This window comes from Epinephelus fuscoguttatus, linkage group LG18, assembly GCF_011397635.1.
Source record: "Epinephelus fuscoguttatus linkage group LG18, E.fuscoguttatus.final_Chr_v1".
NCBI classification, from domain to species: domain Eukaryota; kingdom Metazoa; phylum Chordata; class Actinopteri; order Perciformes; family Serranidae; genus Epinephelus; species Epinephelus fuscoguttatus.
This window is the reverse complement of record NC_064769.1, coordinates 9,818,426-9,840,629: the sequence shown is the minus strand read 5'-3', so window position 1 is coordinate 9,840,629 and position 22,204 is coordinate 9,818,426. Positions and strand designations below refer to the sequence as shown.

Genomic DNA, 22,204 nt, shown 5'->3' with positions numbered 1-22,204 from the left:
GTTACCAAAAACAGTGGCCAACAGTTGAGTGAGAGCTACAAAATGCGTGTGTGTGTGTGTGTGTGTGTGTGTGTGTGTGTGTGTGTGTGTGTGAGCGAGATGGACAGAAAACAAAACAGGTAGTCGCAGCACGGACAATCTGCAAGGGTCTCCTACTGTGTGTGCCTGCATGCCAGCCTGAGCACATCACCTCAGGGACAAAAACAATCTGGCCCCTAAGTTTTCTCTGTACCCTCTGAGGAAGAGCAAACACATGTGTAAAGGAGAGGGTGCCTTTCATGGTCTCTGCTGGAAGTGTTTTCTTAGTCTCTTTAGGTTTGAAGTGATGGATGTCTGACCATACAAATGTTTGCTCAACTGAATCTGTGGTGGTTCGTTTTGCACGTTTTGCAAGTTTCTGTACTCGCATGCTGCCAGTACACAGACAGACAGCAAATAAGAGCTGTCTGTGCAAGCAGAGACCACTGTGAAGACAAAACTAATGATTATCTTTTAATTAAATAATCATTCAATCTCCAAAATGTAAGAAAAGAGTAAAAATGGCCATCATAATTTCCCAGAGCCACAGGTTACATCTTCAACAGTGCAAAAACAATCCAAACATATTTAATCAATAATGTCATAAAACAGGGAAATTAATTAATCGACTAAAAATTACAGCACTAGACACAACTACATCTGTGAGTCTCATGTAACTGTGTGTGTGCGTGTCTGGCTCTGTGTGTGACGTTTGTTTTTTAGAGCTCATGTTACACAGCTGATGCATCCATGTGGCAGCTAGCGTGTGGCACATTTAGGAGAACGCAGAGAACAAAGGGGTTTGGATTGAGGTGTGTCTCATGTAGAATTGTCACGGGTAAACACACACTTGATTACAACTGATTACAAGTCCTTACTTACAATTAGTGTAATCGGGGGCTGATTCATGGACTTTTTATTCCAAAAATCAGTCATTCTACTCAGAAATTCATGTAGTGTTGCACTTTGACTACTTTTTCATGCAGGTGGATAATGGTGATACATCTCTTGAGTCCCTGATAACCAGATCTCATTGTGAGATGCAATTAAGTGTCCACTGTAAACAACAACTCAATAGTTGATACAGCAGAGTTTAATAAACCCTAACCCTAACCCTAACCCTTTACCTTATTTACACATGGCTTTCTCAACCCAAACAGCACTGGCACCTGGGTTTGTTGAAAGTGGCAGTGCTGTTTGGGCTGAGAAAGCCATGTGTAAGAAAGGTAAAGGAGGCTGAGGGTCGGTGCGGGGAGCTAGCATTAGGGGTGTGTAGGGGAGTGTCTCTGGGACGCCAGAGATCACTGTCTAGCCTCCTGGAGGTGTCGAGGGACCAACTAGACGAAACACTGGTGAAAGGAGGTTCCCACCTGATGACCCCAAAGACATGTTAGTTACCACTGCTTATTGGTCTGTATAGTTAAGCCTTGCCATAATAGCTTATCATAGGGCTTAGGAGGTTATTCACTGAGTGCTGATCCTTTATCTAGAGCACAAACTTCTTGTGTTTATTTGAACGAATATTTCATCTTACCTTTATCACTAAGAAGGATTTCCTCTTTGCCTCTCTTGTCTTCCTCATTATCAGCTTTGAGGACGCTGATCTGGAACACAAACGCATCTCATGTGAACACAGTCGTAATGCACCCTGAGCTGACTTTTTCAGTCCCAGTGGGCTTTGGGCATCTGCCGATACTAAGTACTGATCCAAGGCCAGCGTTAGTTAATAACCTGTACTGTATGCTTCACTGTGAGGAGCTGACTTTCTTATATGCAAGTCAACATTAGGCTTAGCAATAGCAATAGCAAGTTTATTTCTACAGAGTGGTGAATAACTGAGTCCTAACACCAGGATATGAGTCAGCATTTCAGCACTCCCGGTTCTCTTGTCTCAAAGTCAGTGTTTTTTTTTTAAATGGGTTTTTTGGTTAGATGCCTGAAATAATGTCTTAAAGCTTAGGAAAATTTCTACGACATAAAATACATCAGTAAACACCCCCCTTGTGAATTTTGAAGCTTTTACGCTAAATGAGTCTATAGAATGTCACTACGCCGAACATGGTTTTACAGCCTTGTTGTTGAGGCACCGCTAAGTCATGCAACTGTAGTATAGTTCATTTATAGCCTATTGTTAGCTTGCTACAGCTGTTGATTGCATTAACGTAGCGTTTTTGGCTTCATGCACCACCGAGCAACTTTCTTCGGAAAGAATGAGGTCCTGCCTCCAATGCTATATCTAGTTCTCTTTATACATCCATGCAGAGAGCCAGTGAAAGATGAGCACTGAAAAGATGGAGGGAAGTTTTCCAATGTTCATTTTGATGTACTACCCACACTGTTATGACACAAAGCAGGTTGAAAATCAGCCAAGTATTCCTTTAGGTATTTAAGTAAAAAAATAAAAAATAAATAAAAGTCCCTGATAATACATGATACATTATCTCAAAAATCACAAAAGTGGTGTTAATTTGCAAAGATTATATTGCTAAACAAAACATGAAAGTATCAAAATGTTTTTTATGAGCTTATTTTTCTGCAATAATCCAAAATCCAATGGAAAAATCCCTTAGGTTTTTGATGAGGGAACCAGAGACATGCTAACTTCCACATCTGCCTACATAAAAAAAAAGTCATCACCACAGAAATCTGTTTCAAATTTGTGTACACAGGGTAAATTCAGTGTGCGTCACATAAATAAAAGCAAGCGTGTCAACATATAAATATAATAAAACTGACTTTAACATTGCTTCCTAACCTTGTAAAACAAAATATGAAAAAAAATACACAAAGATTTGAATTGTTGATCATTAATTAAATAACAAATCGTGCACCAGCAACTTGATGCAAAATCTTCAAAATTACAATTAAAAACTTACAAAGGAATAAAAATTACAGCATAAAACATCTTAATTGAATAGATCCATTATCACTGAATTGTGATCTAGCTATTTGAGACAGTATCAGCTAATATCCAATATCAGAATCGGATCTTTGCATCTGCAGTAAACTATACTAAGAAATCACCACATAACAGCTTAAAGATTAGGATATTATCAGGTAATATGGGCATATTGTCTAAGATTGACAAAGACAGCTATAGAATTGTAAAAGCAAAACCCTGCAGATTAAATTATGTGATCAAATATTCCATAATAACATCAAGTAAGTTTATTTTGCACAATGTAAGATCACTGCATTCTGAACTGTCTGCCCTTTTCACATTACTGCCTCATGTCCTTTGATTTACTAGCTGCAATAGCTGCAGTGTTTTGTTCACTGTTACTTGCTCAACTCTTATCAAAATGTCTGATTGCATATTAAAGTGTGTAGGAGTCGAGGGCTTTTTTGTTTACATTAGCTTGAACAAAACCTGAACAAATGGCCTTATCTCAACAGCAACGACACATTACATCATGCATGGAGACGCATGGGAGTATTTATCAGCCATTCCTGTCCTATATTATGTGATAGATGGGTTTGCGATAAGGTTTTCAAATAAAGGTGTTCCCAGTGGTTTGCTCTCACCATTTTTAGGATGCTGTGGTCTCCTACTTTGTTTCTTAAGGTCGTGATGCCATCCTGAGGGGAGCTTCCCGGTGTTTGCCGCACAGTGAGTGTCAGGGAGTCCATCCCTGGACAAAACCTCAGCATGCAGGAGCTGTCGGACCACACACACCACAAACCTGGAACAGGGCCGACTACAGGACCTGGAGGACTGATGAGGAAAAGGACAGATTATATGAAATGAGGTTAACAGAACAGAAAGGAGCCTCCCCTATGAATCAGCCTTTTCAGAAGTCTTCATTAGTCATCATGCGTCAAAAATAACACATCAGATAAAATCACAGCCTTACGCTGCCAGCACTCTGAACATGGCATGCTGTCCGTCCTTCTGAGCCAGCTGGAGAGGTGTGTCTCCCTCCTGATTGGGTAAGGTCAACAACCTTTGACCCCTTGGCTGGTGGATTAAGAAACGGGAGAGATGGGCCAAACCCAAGCGCACTGCAAGGTGAAGGAGGGTTTCTTTGGGTTGAAGCTCAGCAGCTAGAGAAAGAGACAAAGAATGAAGAGGGAATGATGTGCAGGCATAGACACAAACGTATACTACATTTTTACCTGACATGAATTAAGCAATCAAGTAGAATCACATTAGACTTTCGGCAGTTATATAAGGCTTTTGCACATCTTAAAATGAATGAACAGACAGGGGTTCAGCATCTTGGCATTCTGTCCGGCTGAGCTGTAAAGGTAGCTAGCTCAGTGTAACTAGGTGAGCTAGCAGTAGATGCATGCTTCCTTTTGCCAGTGATTTGGTTGGTGGGTGTAGTTTGGTAGAAAGAAAATAGTTACTTTATGAAATTGCTAACAGCAAGGTCTGTGGATTATCTTGAGTAACTGGGTCATGATGTTTGGAAAGAGACATTGCAGTTGAGTTTTTCAAATGTATTTTTGGGGAGCTTTGAACACCACAAGCCTAGTGCCATCTGGTTCTGTTATATTCAAGAGAAGCCAGATGTCTCTGGCCAAAATCTCCAACACTCAGCAACAAAACAATCTAGAATGATAAATAGCACTACAGGTAAGAGGAAGGCTATGTAGTTTTGATCTGGGGGTAAACTGTCCCTTTAATAAGCATACTTTAGTTAAAAATGTCCATACTAGGACCATACTAGTCTATACTGTAGGTCTTCAAAACTATACTATATACTATACTATACTTTACAGGCTGTTGTTCATCTTAAAGAAGGTTTTCAATGCTGGAAAGATGGTCCTTTTATAAAACTAGGCTGTCTATGCAGGAGAAATACAAACACTTACAAAACTGGTGCTACATGTCTATAAAAAAACTTTTGCTTAACAGGTGGAATACCTATAACTACCAGAATGCAGTACACCACAGTGGACGCTCCTGCTGGTGGGTGATGTAATGAAAGCTTGGATGCATTTCCACAGCAAACAATATGGCATCTAGTTGGTAACAAACAATCTCAAATTACAGTTAAACACGAAGTTAAAATATGATTCTGAAAACATCTGAGGCAAGAAATAGGCAAAGCAGTAACAGAATCTTGGTTCATATTTGGTCAGTACTGCTTAGTTTTAACATTGGATCGGAGTTAAGTCTAAATTTGAGAGAGGGAGAGGCAAATTTGTGTTTCCCAGGATAGCAAAGTCATGACCTACCCTACTTTGCCTTTAATTGGTTTACCCTGACATTCTTACCCTAACCCTAATCAATCTCACTCTTCTTGCCTAAACCCAAACAGTTCAACCAATGACGGTAACCAGTAATAGGCACTCAGAGGGAGAGTAGGGCTGGTCATGCCTTTGCTATCCTAGGAAACACAAATTTGTACAGTAGAGGTGGCAGGTCTCTCTCTTGATCTCCTTTTATACTCCTTGTGTCCGTGGTGAGGAAGTATAATCTGTTGTTTGAGCAACATCCCAAGAGCCCCCAGGAAGTGCGTCTAGCTTTGAATCAAATTTTTGCAGTGGCTAAACAGTGGAATTACAACTTCCAAGCCAATCATTTAATACCATTGGGCTAGAACTTAGATTCTCTGCCTGAGCCCGAGCCCAACCCGGAATTTCCCACCACTATCCTCGAGTTTGGACAGGCTGGGCTCCTCATAATAGACCTAGGCTATGGAACCAACTACTTACCACACCTGGGGGGAGGGGTCGCGCACATGTGAGTTGTCGACGGTGACAATGTGTGTGTCAGCTTCGTCGAGTGTATTAAGTACAGCACGATGCTGGTATATGACAGCAAAAAGACAGGGACCTCGACACTTAAGAGGCACATGACGAAGGCTTGCCATGGAAAGAAAGACAAGAGTCAGCCTTCACTGTCCACGTTCGTATCCTTAAATAAAAAATGTCGGGTTTAAACCGGGCTCAGGCTTGGGCTCGGGCTCGTAATTACAGTTTAAGGGATGGGACGGGCCGGGCTCGGACAGAACATGTAGGCTACGGGCCGGGGTTGGGTTGGGCTGGATTTTTTGGGCCTAATCTAAGCTCTACATTGGGCCCAAAAATACTTTTCCCATAGACTTACATTTTGAAAGAGTTGTCTGTAAATCAGTGGATAAAAATTTTTTGAGCATCACAACTGCTGCAAAATGATTTGTTTCAATATCAGTATTTGATCTATTCTGTCCGATAACATTTAGAAAGTCTAGAAGAGCTGCGTGATTAAATCATTTTATCCCCATTCAAGGTAGCAGAACGCTAAACTGGAAGTTGTTGGCTCGGCCAGCATCAGTCTCCAGTGCGCTTGTTGCAAATGATGCAGAAGAAGCACTGATCATCTGGGTAATTTTATATGCTGCAATTGAACGTTTTTGGGTTCATGCACCACTGAGCAACTTTCATAGGAATGACAGGGCTCTGCCTCCGATGCTGTATCCAGTTCTCCTACTTATTAGTTCTCCTATCCATACCGAGAGCCAGTGAAAGATGAACCGGGAGATCTGGGCATTGGAAAGATGGAGGAAAGTTGTAGGAGCTGTATTTAAGTTTATTTGGATTCGCATAACAAAGGTGGTGAGGACACTGAGCTTTAATTTGGTGGAGAGAAGGCAGGTGACAGCAGATGCCGTCATTGACCTCCACCTTAGCATCACTACAGCCATAAGCTCCGCAGGTGAATGGAAACTGCAAACACTACAGTTTAAATCTAAGGACACTGAAATCACTGCATCATGTTATGTGTTTTTTTGGCAGTAAGATATAAGCCACAGTGAATGCTAAACACCCTCTGAAATATTATTGGAATGAAGGCTGCAAGTGTGACACAGTGCACCTGTACTCCCCATGTGGTAAGAACAAGAAATTGGAACAGGAGTCAAAGAAAACCCAATCCAATCTTATTTTGCCACTACAGAAGTTTTCCACTGTTCATTTTTATAAACTACCCACACTGTTATGATACAAAGCGGGTTGAATAAGGCAAAGTATCCCTTTAGGTGTTTAAGTTAAAAAAAAAAAGGTTATCAGCTGATATATTGTTATCTCAAACCCACAAATATCAATTGTCAAAACAGCATCAATCAGGCTATACCATACATCTGTTAATTAGACCTTTTTAATCAACCTTCAAACTGATCAAAGTGTATTATTCTATACATGCTCTCTTAACTCTGCAGGTGTACCGATCATCTACTGCATATGTGTGGAATGTATGGCAGTCATAAACCGTTCAGGTACAGGAATGAACGGCTCTTGGTTACGAAAGGTCTGCAGTATATCAATAATACTATTACCTAGAAAAACTGGATGTGTTACCGAGCTGACACCTGCTCTAACAGTTGCTGCCTTCTGAAGTGTGTGCAGCGGAGCATGAAAGAGTATAAGGGTATATAAACAATTCTGAATCACTCTGAATGAAGCCCTCACATGCACTCTCTAGGCTAATATCATGCAGAAGCAGAGGGTGGCAACAGCTTTCTGCTGATCACTGCTCAGCACAAATCCTGCGTATACACTCTTGTTGTTTTGTAAGCACAGGATGAAAGAGTGTTTGTAGAGAGGACCAGAGGTACTTTATCTTTGGGCCTTCCCTGTAAGTGTGTGTGAGAGCTGACGGTTGCCATGGTGCTATCTTGCGAACCCAGAAACAATGTGCAGAAGAATTCAACTCTTATTTTCTCTTTTCCCTCCAATCTGTCGCCTGAGCCCTGAGATGAACTGAAACTCCCTGTCACCTCCACAATAGCGCCGTTAATTGTGACCCAGATTCGACCGACTGAGAGGAGTAAATGCTGAACATGCTCTTCATGCAAAGTTCAACAAACAAGAATGTCATTGTCAAACCGACCAGTCAATAGTGCACTGAGGAACTAGGGGCCGACAGTTGCTTTGCATTTGCACCTCACCCGTGTTTTGCATGGACACTTGCTTTGTCTAAGCAAGCAATGCACATACTGTATACTACACTGCTGAGGGCCAAACATGATATGGGCATTTGTTAAGGGATCCAATTTAGTTTCTTAAATTTTCTTCCCAACAATCTGGAAATTCAAGAAGGAAATAAACTATCTGTACCAATTCAATCACCTCTGCATATTTTTCCATACTAAGGCATGTAATCTCTTGAAATGCACCCATGTCCAATATATAGTAATACCTTGGGATGCTGTGAGTGTTTTGCTCTCATTTCCTAAAAAATGAGGTGAGACTTTGCTGCTTTGAAATAATGAAACATCATAAATAACAAAGTCTGAGGCCAGATGCCAGAAACAACTCTGACACGCCTGTGGTGTAAAGGAGAGGGAGTGCAACGCAGAGGAGGATTGTGGGAGTTGATTTAATAGACGCAGAGGTCTGCAAGACAACTCTAATCCGGCTGAAGAGGAATAATGGCAGTAATTGCTCCGTCTTTGGAGCACACTGGCCTCTACCCGGCTGGCTGGCTGGTCCTGCACATCATGTGATAAAAGACTTGGGCTGCACACAGTCAGATCTCATGTTGGGTTGCAAACCTACTAAACACTAGAACACCACTGCAATGATATTAAACTGAGTGACTAATAGTTTGTTCATTTAAGGGGCAGTTCCAAAAAAACCAAAACTCCTCTGGTGGCATTAGGCTATGATGACAGTTTTATTTTGCCAAGGTTTTGAGATATCTGAGGTTCTGAGATTTTCAGTGTTTGACAGTAACACACTACAATAATGATAAGAAGTGTAAAGCTATAGCTTGGAAGATGGAAACACTTACTTTTAACAGCTGGAAATATTCACATTATTTGATGGGAAATGTAAATTGTATGCATTTATTAGGAGCTTACTTAAGATTCTTTCCACTATGAAAAACATGACCTCAACCCTCCTGAAATACCTACTACGGCAGCACAACAATGTAAAGCTGCAGAAGATGGCTGTAGCCCTACACTGGCTAAACAACCAAAACTGGATTTTAATTATGGACAGCTTCAGGGTGCAAGCAACAAAGTACTAATGAAGCCTGTGGCTAGATATGTAGTGGATGAAATGTTGCCTATCTCCACAACTGAATCTTCGTTTTTCAGGCAGATCCTTGGGAAAGTACCAGTCACAGACAACAGATGACCCCAGGTAAGAAATCATTTGCAAGCTATCTGAGCGATAAGCAATAATAATATAAGCAATAATAAGTTACCAATTTTGTGGAATGTAACGGAAAAGAAACATAACATGTATTGTTAGAAATAACTTTCGGAAGGGAGTAGCAACAAAGTATTAATATTAATTTTGAAAAGAGTAACAAGTTTATATTGATGATAAAAATAATTGTATGAAAATCAGGTAATTTGTTCAAACAAAAATATGAAAACTCATTCATTAATTATCTATAACCGCTTATCCTGTTCAGGGTCGCGGCGGGGCTTAAGCTTATCCCAACTGACATTGGGTGCAAAGTGAGGTAAACCCTGGACAGGTCAGTTGACCATTGGAGGGCTGACACATAGAGACAAACAACCATTTTTGCTCACAATCTCACCTACGGGCAATTTAAGGTCCCCAATTAACCTAACCTGCATGTCTTTGGATTGTGGAAGGAAGCCAGAGAGCCTGGGGAAAACCCACGCTGACATGGGAAGAACATAGCACACCATACAAAAGAGCCCCAGCCAGCCGATGGGTTCAAACCCAGAACCCGCTGGCTATGAGGTCACAGTGCTAACCACTGCAGCACCATGCCGCCAAAATATGAAGATGTGTTTTTATTATTAACAAAACTACTGATTTATTTCTGACCCACTTGTGGAAGAGTATAGTGTAAGTTTAAAAAAATCGATCATGTCTTTCCAGAGTGAGTGTCCCCTTTATTCAGGATAATCCTCTACCTGATCAATTAGCTCCTTTCTACTGCAGAAATAGTGTCTATGAATATAAGATGGATACCTCAAAACCTGTGCAAATGAGACAACACATAGAGTTAAGTCATAAAATACTGTATGTCTCGGACCTTGAGTGAACCAGCCCTGAGGAAGATCTCCAGGATGTGCATAACAGCAACAACAGCAAAAAATGTACAAAACAAAACAGAACAAAAAAATCCTTTGGAAGTTTAACCATTGAGAGCTTTTATATCTGCTGAACAGAGGGGAATCCCTGATATTTGACCTCTGTCAATGACCCAGGAAGTAGCAGAGCACAAACTAGGACATGAGTGGGCAAGATCTCTAGGCTTTGCGGCGGAACTTTTTTAAGTTTAAATAAGTAATACAGCACAATATGCAGACCCATCTGTGCTTTAGAGCTGTCAGAAAACACCAATAATATGCAATGAGGCTGAAGTGGCAGCAAAATTTCCTCTGGCAAATAAAAACCTACAAGATCACAGCTCATCACTTACACTCCTACTTCCTATGTCATTACCTTCTCTTGGCTGACTGTCAGTATTCTTCCACTGCTGAGGGTAATCCATGTTGGCTATAGCCTGTGTGATCTTCTCATCCAGCTGCCTGAGACATCCAGCTTCATCACCTAAACTTTCTCTGAGCTGCACATCCTCCTCTTTGCAGTCTATTCCCACAGCTAAGAGCTCTTCATCAGCTGCTTGCGCCAATGTGGAAAACCTCTTCAGGACTTCTAGGTAGCTCTGGGGGCCAAGCTGGTCCCTGTTTGCACTCAGGTACTCTGCTGCCTCCTGAGCAACGTCCCTGAGGTATTCAAGAGACGCTTCACCCACGTACAGTTTGACTTGGTCCTCTGCATGAAAGTAGGATGTGACAGAGGCAATTTCCACAAGGTCATGGCCTGTGGGAGATAAAGGAAGATCATGACAGGAGGTGGTGAGACAATGGCAGGCAGAGAGAGAACTCTTTGTGTTGTCAGAGGCTGAATAAGGACATACCGGGAACTGTGAAGTGAAGAGTAAGTCCATCATCTCCTCTCTTTGCTGCAGTCACATGTGTAAGTCTCGAGCCTTGTACAACAACGTAAAACTCTGCATCATCAGGAGTGCTATCTTGCAACTGTATGTGGGCCTCCACCTGTCCCTGAGATGAAAAAAAAAGAACAAAGTTCACAGACCTTTTTAAACTGGAAGAAAGGAGCAAAAATGGGGCAGCAAAGAAAAAAGAAAATAGAGACACCACTCATTCTCTCACAATGGGAGTGAGCTGCACCCCACTGAGTGTCTACCTCATGATCCACCTTCACATTGAGATTCATTATTTCTGTTACATCATTGACCTTGTTTATTGACCTAATCTGAACTCTGCTTTTTTTCCTGCATCACCATAAAGACACTAACCAACCCTCCTAAAATTGTACCATCTACAAGACATGAAGGGCAAGAGACGCAGATAGATTTCACTGAGTAGAAGCTCATATTGTGTGCCCACATCTACAAATCCAAACACAGGCAAAGACTTCCTCTATTGCTCATTATTCATTGCAGCTGATATGTTTCCACAGCATATAACCACTGATGCAGTGATGCCAAGCATTAGGTTACCAAAACAAGGCGAACGTGAAATGTTTTTGTCCTCGTAATCAATTTAGATTACAAACATGGAAACCACAAGATTTACTTAATTTATACCACTTCTGTATAAATTTTCCCCCAGGGAAAGAGGGTTAGCTCAGAGTGTATCGTTCAAGTTCAAGAGGGATCGCATACTTGGAGTTCCATGTTTGTGCAATATCCTTATCTTTTGTTTTCTTGTGCTCAGCTCAGGGTTTTATCTTGTGATTAATGGTGTCACCCTTAGTTTATCATTATTGTTAATACATTAAGCTAATGCATCCATTATGTTAAATATATTTTTAGGGTCTGCACCAGCTAAACTTTATGTAAAGAGTCATTTTTTTCTCAGGCTACCCAATACTGCATTTTGCTTCCTGATGCACTCCTGCATCTTAACTCTTGTAACATTTTAGGGGGAGAGCAGCTTAATAGATAAACCAAAGTAGAATGCCCCCCTTAGGAACAGCCCTAGTGGACATCTTGCCTCCCAAGAAATTTTTATCTATATAAACATTTTGCATTGCTATTGCTTTAACTGCAACATTATACATAACACATACAGAAATGATTTTTGATCGATTTAAACAATTTGATTATGGAATTCATGAGCTTCAGACAAATTACAATTGGAGAGATTTGTTTAAGAAAACCTAACGTCATTATCACTGATAGCGCTACAGCAAGCTCATATTGCTAGCTACACACACGCACACACACACACACACACACACACACACACACACACACACACACAGGCTATAATTTCTTACATTATCAGGAATGGCTAGCCTACAATAGTGAAAAAGTTGAAAAAACAACGGATAACATTGCTATGTCTAGCTGAAAATAGCCCCCCAGCAGTATTTGCTTGTAATACTACCTTGCTTTAGCACTACACACACACGCAGCAGTATTCACATACAACAGTATTCGCTAGCAATATTATCTTGCTGTAGCACTAGCCACCCTAGCGGTATTAACAAGGATATTAGCTTGCTTTGGCACTAGCTAGCTAGCTAGCTAGCTAGCACTAGCATAGACATATACATATACATATGTATATATGTCTATGAGCACTAGCCCCAGCAGTAAAAGCTATCAATATTAGCTTGCAGTAGCAACAGCTAGCTGGCAATAGCCCCCCTCCCTCCACTCCCCTTCAAAGGCAGCTAGATAGCCTTTAAGACCAATTATAATACATTTCTTACCGTTTTTTAGCCATTGTGCTATTGTATTGGTTTATCGAGTTACATACTTTCTCAGATATCTAACGTTAACATTAGCAAGGCTAGACTATAGTATTCAAAATGATTGATTCCCGGAGACAGCTTCCAATCTACATCAGGGGGCTGTCTTCCCTCAAAAATCCTATTCGTACACTTAAATGGATCACCCCTCATATAATTCTCATATTAACAATAAAAAAGTCTGTATATCCTTTATTTAAAAAAAAACAAAACGCCGCAGTGCCTTATTTTGTGCTGTCAAAGTATTACATTAAATTCCATTTGCCTAAAAGTCTTATCTCAAAACCACTTTTGATTTCCTCTTCCTGGTAAAACGAGATAAGCAAGGCCACTACCATTCCACAAAAATGCTGAAATGTAAACTGCCTCCATTTAGTGGTCAGTCACTACAAGGAACTGAAGCTTACACAGTTGGTAATTATAGTTCAGACTGTGTTCCACTGATTATATAATCTGCATCAGTATCTAAAAACAAAACTAAGAGTCTTGAGCAGCTGTGGGCAATGTTTTGCATCTTACAAATTTAAGGTGAAATACTTCTCTGCACAACCTCATAATGAAAGACCATCATGCCCCTGGCTAACCAGTCAATGTTTCACTGAGCTTCAAACTTATATCAGTGTCCCTTTTATTTGTTTTGCCCTGAGACTCTTGGAGCTTTCCAGATTTGAATCCAGTTCATATTGTTTCAGAGGTATAAATGACACTGACTTCGTGTTAGCAGGCTGGTGGTTTGGACTGATAATAGGGGTCTGACATAGGCTACAGTTTCTCAGCTTGTTGTATGCACTAAGTGGTTGGCTGCAGTACCACTTAGCGCACACTTACCGCTGTTAATGTTATCGCTGATTGTTTTTCCACCTAACAAAGATAAGATGTCAGCCCTTGGTTTGTGCAGCCTTCCTGATTTCTTGCAAGGCTAGTGAGTCACAGGGCATCACTGATTATTTTACATTTCGTTCATTATGAAAGTAGAATTTTATTAATCTTATGAAAATGTGACAGACTATCTTTGTGTTTTTAAAGTAACTTTAAAGTTTTGTAAAAAAAAAAAAAAATTACAAAACTTTTGCACTGGCGGGACTTCCCTCTGCTAAATTTTGGACAAAGATCATAATCTCACAATAATTCTACCTTAACCTAACAAGTCATACTCTGATATATCATAATAACATCAAGGAGATCTATTTATTCTCTGTCTGTGCTGTTATATCTTTACGCAATTGTCCTCCAGCTAGATAGATTTAAATAACTATGAAGGACAAAAAAAACCCATACATGCTTTTTTTCAATAACCTCTGATTTTGTTTTCACTCCTTCAAGGAAGCTGTAGGTCCCACTTCATTGTCCCAACAATCAGCAGCAGCCTCACATAATATTGGTTTAGACAGGTAGAATTTGATCAGACAAAATTTGCTTGATCCTAACTGTATCTCCTGTGCCTTGGGGGAAGAGGAAGGAGGAAGGCTGGCTGGTGATAAGATGTCAGACTGGTGTGATCTATGGCCTTCTCTCCTGGGCTTTATCATGACACAACCTGATCCAGTAACAATGAAATATTCAACACCTTGTGCTTTTACCTCATGCCTTCTATATGGGCAGCTCTCAGGTCAGGCCAAATGTGTTAATTATGGAACATGAGGAGGTCTATCACATATGCAATAGCAGCTTGGTACAAATCTAAAAGCGAATAATGTTGTGTCTGATTGCCTTAATATGACATAATTACTGGTGCATATAAATATTTGTTTTCAATAGAACAAGCACACACCAGTGACATGCTTTTATAATCTCATGTTGTTGTCCATTCAGTGAGGAAAAACAACGTCAGATCTGCTGCCTGTGGTCTCCAGGAAACCAGCAGTCATCAGCTTTAGAGCTCTTTGCTATGATCTCTTGAGTGCAACACGTAGGTGACGTCAGGGGAGCAAGATCACTGCCACTGCAACAACAAAAACAGCTCCAATAACAGTCAGTTCCCTTGGTGAGAAGACAGCCTGACGTCAGTGGGGACAGACAATATTTTGTTTTAAATATTAACAGTTTTTCACAGTATACTGTTTCAGTTTGGCAACCAGCACAGATGACATTTTGTCTCGTTAAGACAAGTTCAACTAAAAAATGAAGTGTGCTGAAATCTTCACACAGTCACTATAAATCATTATTACTTAATGGTTGGCTTTGATCAAAAACCAACAGAGGGCCGAATAAAGGCACATGCTACCCACGTCCATATGCTCAATTTTATAAACATTAAAGCAAGCTAACAAAGTCTTTTCAAACTCCTATGAATGTTTCAAAGTGAAAGTATTTTAAATATTTCCAAGTCACTCTTTACCAACAGTGACACGTACTGTAGAGTGCGTACATCTGAGCTAAAAGAAACTTAATAGAACAGAATCTCATTGGAGTCTTGAGTTTGACAGCTAGAACTGTGCTGTCTGCCTTTTCTCATACTCTGCTGAGACACATACCTCTGATTTAATCTGCTGTGCAAATGAGATACTAATGAGATACTCTACATGTCAGAAAATGCTGTCAGTAAGCCTGGCATGGTGCCGCAAACATATCATTTCAAAGAAGAGGGTTCCCAGGTGTAGACTCCTTGTTACATAAGTATACATACATAACTAACTGCAATAGTAATAACACCACACATGTCTATTTATTCTAGTAAAAGCATTTTTTTCCTTCTTTTATGACTGGCTTATCAAACGTCAATTAACAACTGGCATGGTGAGGTTTTGTTTGTTTGGCATGTGAAAAGCATGGCAAACACAATCACCACAGCACTTAAAGGGAAAACAAAATCATAAACCATAACGCAGCACACCCACTAGCTCAAAGAGCAATGTGATGACTATCACTATCACACCATAAAGGCAATTGAACAAATGTGGTACCGTACAACAAGGATGTAGCTAATCTATCTCCATCTGTGAACATGCAGTTGTGTTGTGTGAGATGATAGCTGTTATAAAGAAACGAATTCAAACGGTAGTACCCCGTAGCCTGTTTTTCAACCTGGATGCTCCAATGTTTTTGTGTCTCTGTGACTAATGGAGACAACTATTTTTGAAATCCAGTATTGACTGAGACTGCTGCAGCCAGCAGCAGCAACGTAATCCAACTTCTCAGGGCATTTCTGAATTTACATCCACTAAAAGTGCTTGTTTTTGCCATTGACATGCTCACAGTGTTAGTCTAAGTGTCTGACATTATGGAAAGGATTACTACAGAGATAGACTCCTTTGTTTAAGAGAAAGATCCTTCTTGTCTAACCAGAAACAGCCCAAAATCACCATTGCCGAACCCACAAGATTCCATTTAAATTAATAGTAATTTAAGCATGTATAGAACCAGCATATTTTCATATCTAACTGGGTGAATTAAATGTTTATTTCAGTCAAACCAGAGTTGGTGTTTGTGGAACAGTGGAAAAATGAACCAAAATGGTTTTTGTGAGTTATATTTTGTTTCTGTTGACTTAAAATGAAGTGTGTTTTACAGTGATAAAATCACTGTTTATTTGAATAAAGTCTGGTGGGTTTAGCGTCAGTTTTGGGGCTGTTTCTTGTTAAACAAAAAGGATCTTGCTATTAACAAAAAAGTCTATCTCTGTAGGGATCCTTTTCATAATGTTGTCAGACATTAAAAATAAAAATCCGAGAATGTCAGTGGCAAAAACAAACACTTTCAAAGGATATAACTGATGGTGTTTAATTGCCATTTAACGTTAGGCTACATTGCAGCCTGTTTTGCTACTGCAGGCTGCAGCAGTTTCACTTAATACTGGACCACTTTCAAAAAACGTTGTCTCCATTAGTCACATAGACATAAAAACATAAGAAAAAGAGTCCAGGTTGAAAAATACCAAAATTACCCTTAAGGGTTGACAGCCATGCTAGAAGCTAGCAGGTCTGTGAGACTGTATTTGGGCACAGCAGTGGTTTGGCTTGATGCTAACATCAACAGGCTAACAATCACAGTGCCAACATGTTGATGTGTCTTAGTTTAGTATGCTAACGTGCTACATTTGGTCAGCGACACGGGTCATCCCTATGTTCCCAGGGTTCTATGTTTCCCGGGTTCTATGTTCCCCACTTAACGCTTCAAAAAAGCTTCTATGTTCCCCGCTTACACAAAAAGGGTTCTATGTTTCCCGCTTGGTTGAGCGGGAAACATAGAACCCGGGAAACATAGAACCTTTTTGTGTTAGCGGGAAACATAGAACCTTTTTGTGTTAGCGGGGAACGTAGAACCTTTTTTGCAGGGTTAAGTGGGGAACATGGAACCCGGGAAACATAGATACGCTCCCACTGACACACAGTGCGACTGATTGAATGTCATTAGTTTTGCAGGTATTTGGTTATAAACCAAAGTATTGGACAAAGAAACATTTTAAAAATTTAGGGGATCACCAAAGTAATTACTGCTCATCCTTTGGGTAACATAAATTAATGGACAAAAAAATTCTATCTATTCATCCAGGTATTGCGGTGGTATCTTCCTCATAACTGGAATTGTCAACCTTGTGGTGGCACTTAAGGAAAAGTCAGGAGAGTGGTGGAACGACCCCAACAGGTTAGACAGACTGTCATTGCCATCCCTCGAGCTACGCTGCTAGAGATGGATAAGTAATTGAGAAACTTTTGTTTTGTTTTGTTTTGTATTTTTCTCTCACACACCAGATGTGTACTTATCACATTACAGCTCACCAGCATTAGTTCAGTTTTTTTGCAGGGAGATTACTTTTACTCACACACACACACACACACACACACACACACATGGATGAACAAAATCACTTTGTCCTGCACTGCAGCTCAATAAAACCTCCTCAAACGCAGGAACTCCCACACTTTCTGCCTGCAATTCAATGCAACCATTTATCCATTGATCTAGCTGGACAGTATCTGCTATGGGCCTGACACTATGTTGTATGTGTGGAAGGCGCACCATAACACTTTACTAAGGGTGTTACAATAACAGCCTTTATAGCACAGCAGTGTGCCGTGGCTCGCCTGCACAAAGCCTGGCATTGAAATCTGGATCTCATTCAGCGGTGAGAGTTGCTCCTGTTGAGCTGTGACCTTAGAGGGTGGAGACACCACTTCCTCTTAATGGAGAGGTGTATGTGTGAGTGGTAGAGCCCATAATGATTCACATGCTTGGATTTCAGACTGGTCCTCAATCAGCCTCTATGAGTGAGTGGAGAAGAAGGATTTGGAGCGAGCCCCCCCCCCTCCCCACTCTGAAACTGGTGACACAGCAAAACAAGCAGACACTCTGCTTACCAGAAATCTGGCAACGCTTCAGTAACTGGCCCACCCAGGCTTCCGCACACACACACAGGAGAATAAGGGCGAGAGAGAGATGGCGGATATGGGGGATTGAAGGGGAAAAGGAAGACAGATGGAAGAAATGAAAGTAGCAGGGAGAAAGTGAGTTCTACAATGTCAAAAAAACATAATTCAAACACACCTGCACACCCTGCACACCATGCTTCCATATGGAAAATTTGTATTTATTCACTTAATACACTGGTGTATTCCTTACAGCAAAAAAAACCAAGAAACAAATAGGTATATTCTCTCATTCTGGCTCCTATGTTCACCATGCTTTCAGAGGGCCTTGTCATTTGGTGAGCAGGCTGTGTAAGGCCTGGCTTCCCCAGGGACTGAAACCCTCCTGGCTTGAGTTTCACCTGCGACACAAGGCTTGCCAGTCAACCACTGCACAGAGGGAGAGTCAGGCCTGAGAGACGGCTGGAGGGAAAGACTAGAGCGCTCTAATTCTAGTAGGAAAACACAGAATTGCTTCTAAATATGGGAGACTGCTCCTCAGAGTTCATGTTTTTACCCAACCACACCCAAAAAATACACAACCAGACCCCTCTGTGAGACCACCACTACATCAGACACTTACAAACTGGAGCAAAACATGTAGGCACTTACATATAGAGGCACCTCTCTTGTGTTCAGCTCCATTTTCTCTCCATCCACCAGATGCCTAGGGAGCAAATACTCATGTTACAACAATGGCAAGATAAAAACAACTGAAATTCTTTGACCTTTAGCTTTTTTTGTCCAAAGCTGTCTTTTGTTTTGTAGTCAATACAATATCGAGTGCTTTATCATTTAATCATGCATTGAATTGAACTCATCGAAACTCAAACAAAAGGAAAAACGTATGGTGCAGTCAGTAAACTGAGATGAGAACTGATCACGATTTTAAAACGGTGAATAGAACAACACCTGAGGCCATTTTCTGAAGAAAGATGTTTACACTTTATATGAGGCTCTGCTATATATCAGCCTTTAGGTGACTGAGAGAACCACCTGTATGGAAGACATTACACTACAGTGCAGTATCCAACTCTTCAGGCGGGAGGCAGCAGCAGAGGAAAGGGTAACTGTATCATCAGCACACACTGGATCCGTCCATTCTCGGCTGTGAATAGTGCATGACTTCAAAGCTGCACAGTGGTGTCAGCTCTGCAGGCTGCATTTGTCTAGACACTCGGTTGCATGAGCTGGTGCCCCTCAGACAAGCCGTGACAGTTTTAATTCTTCGGCTAAGAGGACGATTAAATCTTTTTTTTTTTTTCTCCTGTGGGGAGTTTCTGACAAATAATTGTCTCTTCAGGTACCCCTTAGACGTGCAAATAATTATAATTTTTATTGTCGATTAATCTAACGATGATTTTCTCGATTAATCATTTGGTTCCCATCAAATGTTCCCATAGCCCAGGGTGACCGTCTTTAAAGCTACAGTTGGTAACTTTCACTGAAAAACACTTCGGCATATTTTCTGAAATAATCACTGTATCCTGACAGTAGTGTGTGAGACAGATAGTCTATGAAAAAAATTATGTTCCTCCTATTGCAACTGAAAGAAAACAACCATTCAGAGCCAAGGAGTCATGTCAATCACTGCTGGTGAATTGCGTTAAAACTGTTAAACTAGGCAGCACTGTCAAATATAAATAAAGATTCTGTTAATGCATTGCCTATCCTCACCTCAAACGTTTCCAGAAACATATTTTAGTGTACTGTTTAGCCGTAAAATGAGAAAGTTTAGGGTGCCCACTTGCTTGCCTAGTACAGCGGACGCCCCATGTACAAAGGCTTTGCCCTTGCCGCAGCAGCCGCAGGTTGAACTCCAACCTATGGCCCTTTGCTGCATGTCTTCCTTCCTAACACTTCCCTTTCACTTTGAATCTGTCCCGTCATAATAAAGGCAAAAAAAAAAAAAAGAGAGAGAAAGTTTGTGAACCAGCCTGGACGCAGTGCTTCATTTTGGCTCAATTGTTTCCAACATGGCGGCTGGGTCACAAACTTTTTCATCTTACAGCTAAACAGTACACTAAAATATGTTTCTGAAACCATTTGAGGTGGGAAGTATGCAATGCAGAAACCGAACCTTCATTGATATTTGATCAGCGCCGCCTAGTTTGACAGTTTGAGCGCAGCAGTTATTGAATGACACAGTGGTCAATTGGTTGCTTTTGTGCGTTTTTTTTTAAATATTTCTTATAAAAGTTACCAACTACAGCCTTAAATTGGTTGTTTTGGCAGACTAACAATGTGTCTATATCATAATACATTATATTTACCTTTATCTTCTAAAGAAAAAAAGCAAAAATTCTCACATTGGAGGAGCTGTCTGAGGCTATTTCTGTGAGAAAAGCTGCTTAAATGGATAATCAATTATCAGAACGGTTTCTGATTAATTTTAAGTCAATCAACTGATTATTTCGGATCTAATCTCAATATTCTTATTCAACAAATACAATAAAATAATACATTTAACAAGTTTTCATGTTGACACTTTCTACATATAGTAAGTAGAGTAGCCCAATTAACTCTAGCGGCAGGTTGCTTTATCCTCTGTATGTGGGTTAAACTTAATGTTATTTTATGAAAACGAAACTGTAAACTGACACAGAACAGTGTGCAGTGTCTTAACAACAGGTCAAGTCACATTATACTGTAATACACTGACTGCTGTCCTTAGGGATTATCTAACAATAATATTACTATAATACTGTGTCCAAATGACATCTTATCAATAGAAGTGTAATGCCACAGGCCTGGGCGTCTATCACTTGTTCTTAATCCTACTCATATCAACAGAGCTACACTATTGTAACGTGGAACTAGAGAAGGTTTACGTGTCATATTGTAGAATAACATTGTCCTAGGTTGGAGGGTTGCGCCCCATAACGTCAACAAAACGTGAATATTCTGGTATGCTTGTGTTTATGCAAGGTTTAAAGACATATGAACCCACATGTAGAAAAGGATTAACATCCATCTTGATTTGAGCTTCTTCTTAAGTTCAATAAAAGCTCTTGAGCAAAAGCGAGACACAGCACTTGTGGGAGTGAATCTTAAATCAAGACGTCCAGTATTTCAAACCTGAACAGAATTTGTGTCAGTCATTGTCCTCAGCCTGACTCCAGCCTCTGACATGTTCAGTGTGAATAAGAAACCTGACCTGGCTGGTGGCCATGCACTCCAGAGCAGAGCGTGAGAAAAGAGATTACACATAACAAGAGAGCGCACACTGTCACAAAGCATCGAGGAAACTCATTTTGACATCTTTATATGAAGTGCAAATATTTTCAGACGTGAGCAAGCTGATCCTGTTGTCCTTAACATTTTTGCAGGGGATGCATGATTGAATAATTCCTCTCACATGACAAGCTGCAATCAGTTATAGGCTGTATGAAAAGGTGAGCTTTTGTGCTCTCAGCCCTTTGGTAACTGCACTTTAATGTGCTGTGTGTTATCATTTGGTGCATGTGGATAAATTTGGTTCTAGTGTCAGACATTACTCCTTAGAAAAGGATGCTCGACGCAATGATGAAACCACCACAGATGCCACAATAAGCATCATACCCACTCAACGTAGTCATTGTAACCATGTGTTAAAAAAAGGTGTCAAAACTTTCTTTATTAGTTGTCACGTATGAAGCTACCTTGGAAAAAAGGTTTGTGACTAAATCATGGTGTCAACAATAAACTTCAGCCACCTCTTTATAGCCCTATAATAAGAAACTAAGGTGAAGAACCTCCCTGTTTAGCCACTGAATGGACTGGTCGACGAACTCTCACACAAAGACGTGAAAACATATTTTAGATAATTACTATACATATTATCAGCACTCAAACATATCATTCAGGAACAATAAATAACATATACAGTACTGCTATCACCGGGAAGTGAAACTCCTGCAGTTATATACAGCCAGTAAACGCAGCACAGCAAGACCACAACAGGGACACATAAGAAACAGTGAGTGCAGGCATTGAAGTCACCACGCTTTTTTGTTTCACCGTTGCATTTGATCGTCTGTAAATGGATAAAACGACACATGCCCCAAAAGTGCAACCATCCCGGTAATCTCACTGCACAGTCTTTGTTTCATCAAACACGATGTGAAGCAGAAGTTTTTCAGTTTCAGATGAAT

The 22,204-nt window shown here is 40.5% G+C and overlaps 1 protein-coding gene across 4 annotated transcripts in view; it reads right to left on the bottom strand.

The window, feature by feature from the left end:
• The window catches only part of arhgef28a (Rho guanine nucleotide exchange factor (GEF) 28a), a 60,146-nt gene that overhangs the window by 37,664 nt on the left and 278 nt on the right, over positions 1-22,204 (bottom strand). For all 4 annotated transcript variants that reach the window (XM_049559965.1, XM_049559967.1, XM_049559966.1 and 1 more), the window contains exons 2-7: positions 18,684-18,738; positions 10,862-11,006; positions 10,384-10,764; positions 3,873-4,062; positions 3,544-3,733; positions 1,553-1,622 (exon numbers count right to left, since the gene is read on the bottom strand). In XM_049559965.1, the coding sequence (XP_049415922.1) occupies positions 1,553-1,622; positions 3,544-3,733; positions 3,873-4,062; positions 10,384-10,764; positions 10,862-11,006; positions 18,684-18,716 (1,009 nt within the window). In that variant the 5' untranslated portion in view covers positions 18,717-18,738. The remainder of the gene's footprint in view (positions 1-1,552; positions 1,623-3,543; positions 3,734-3,872; positions 4,063-10,383; positions 10,765-10,861; positions 11,007-18,683; positions 18,739-22,204) is intronic.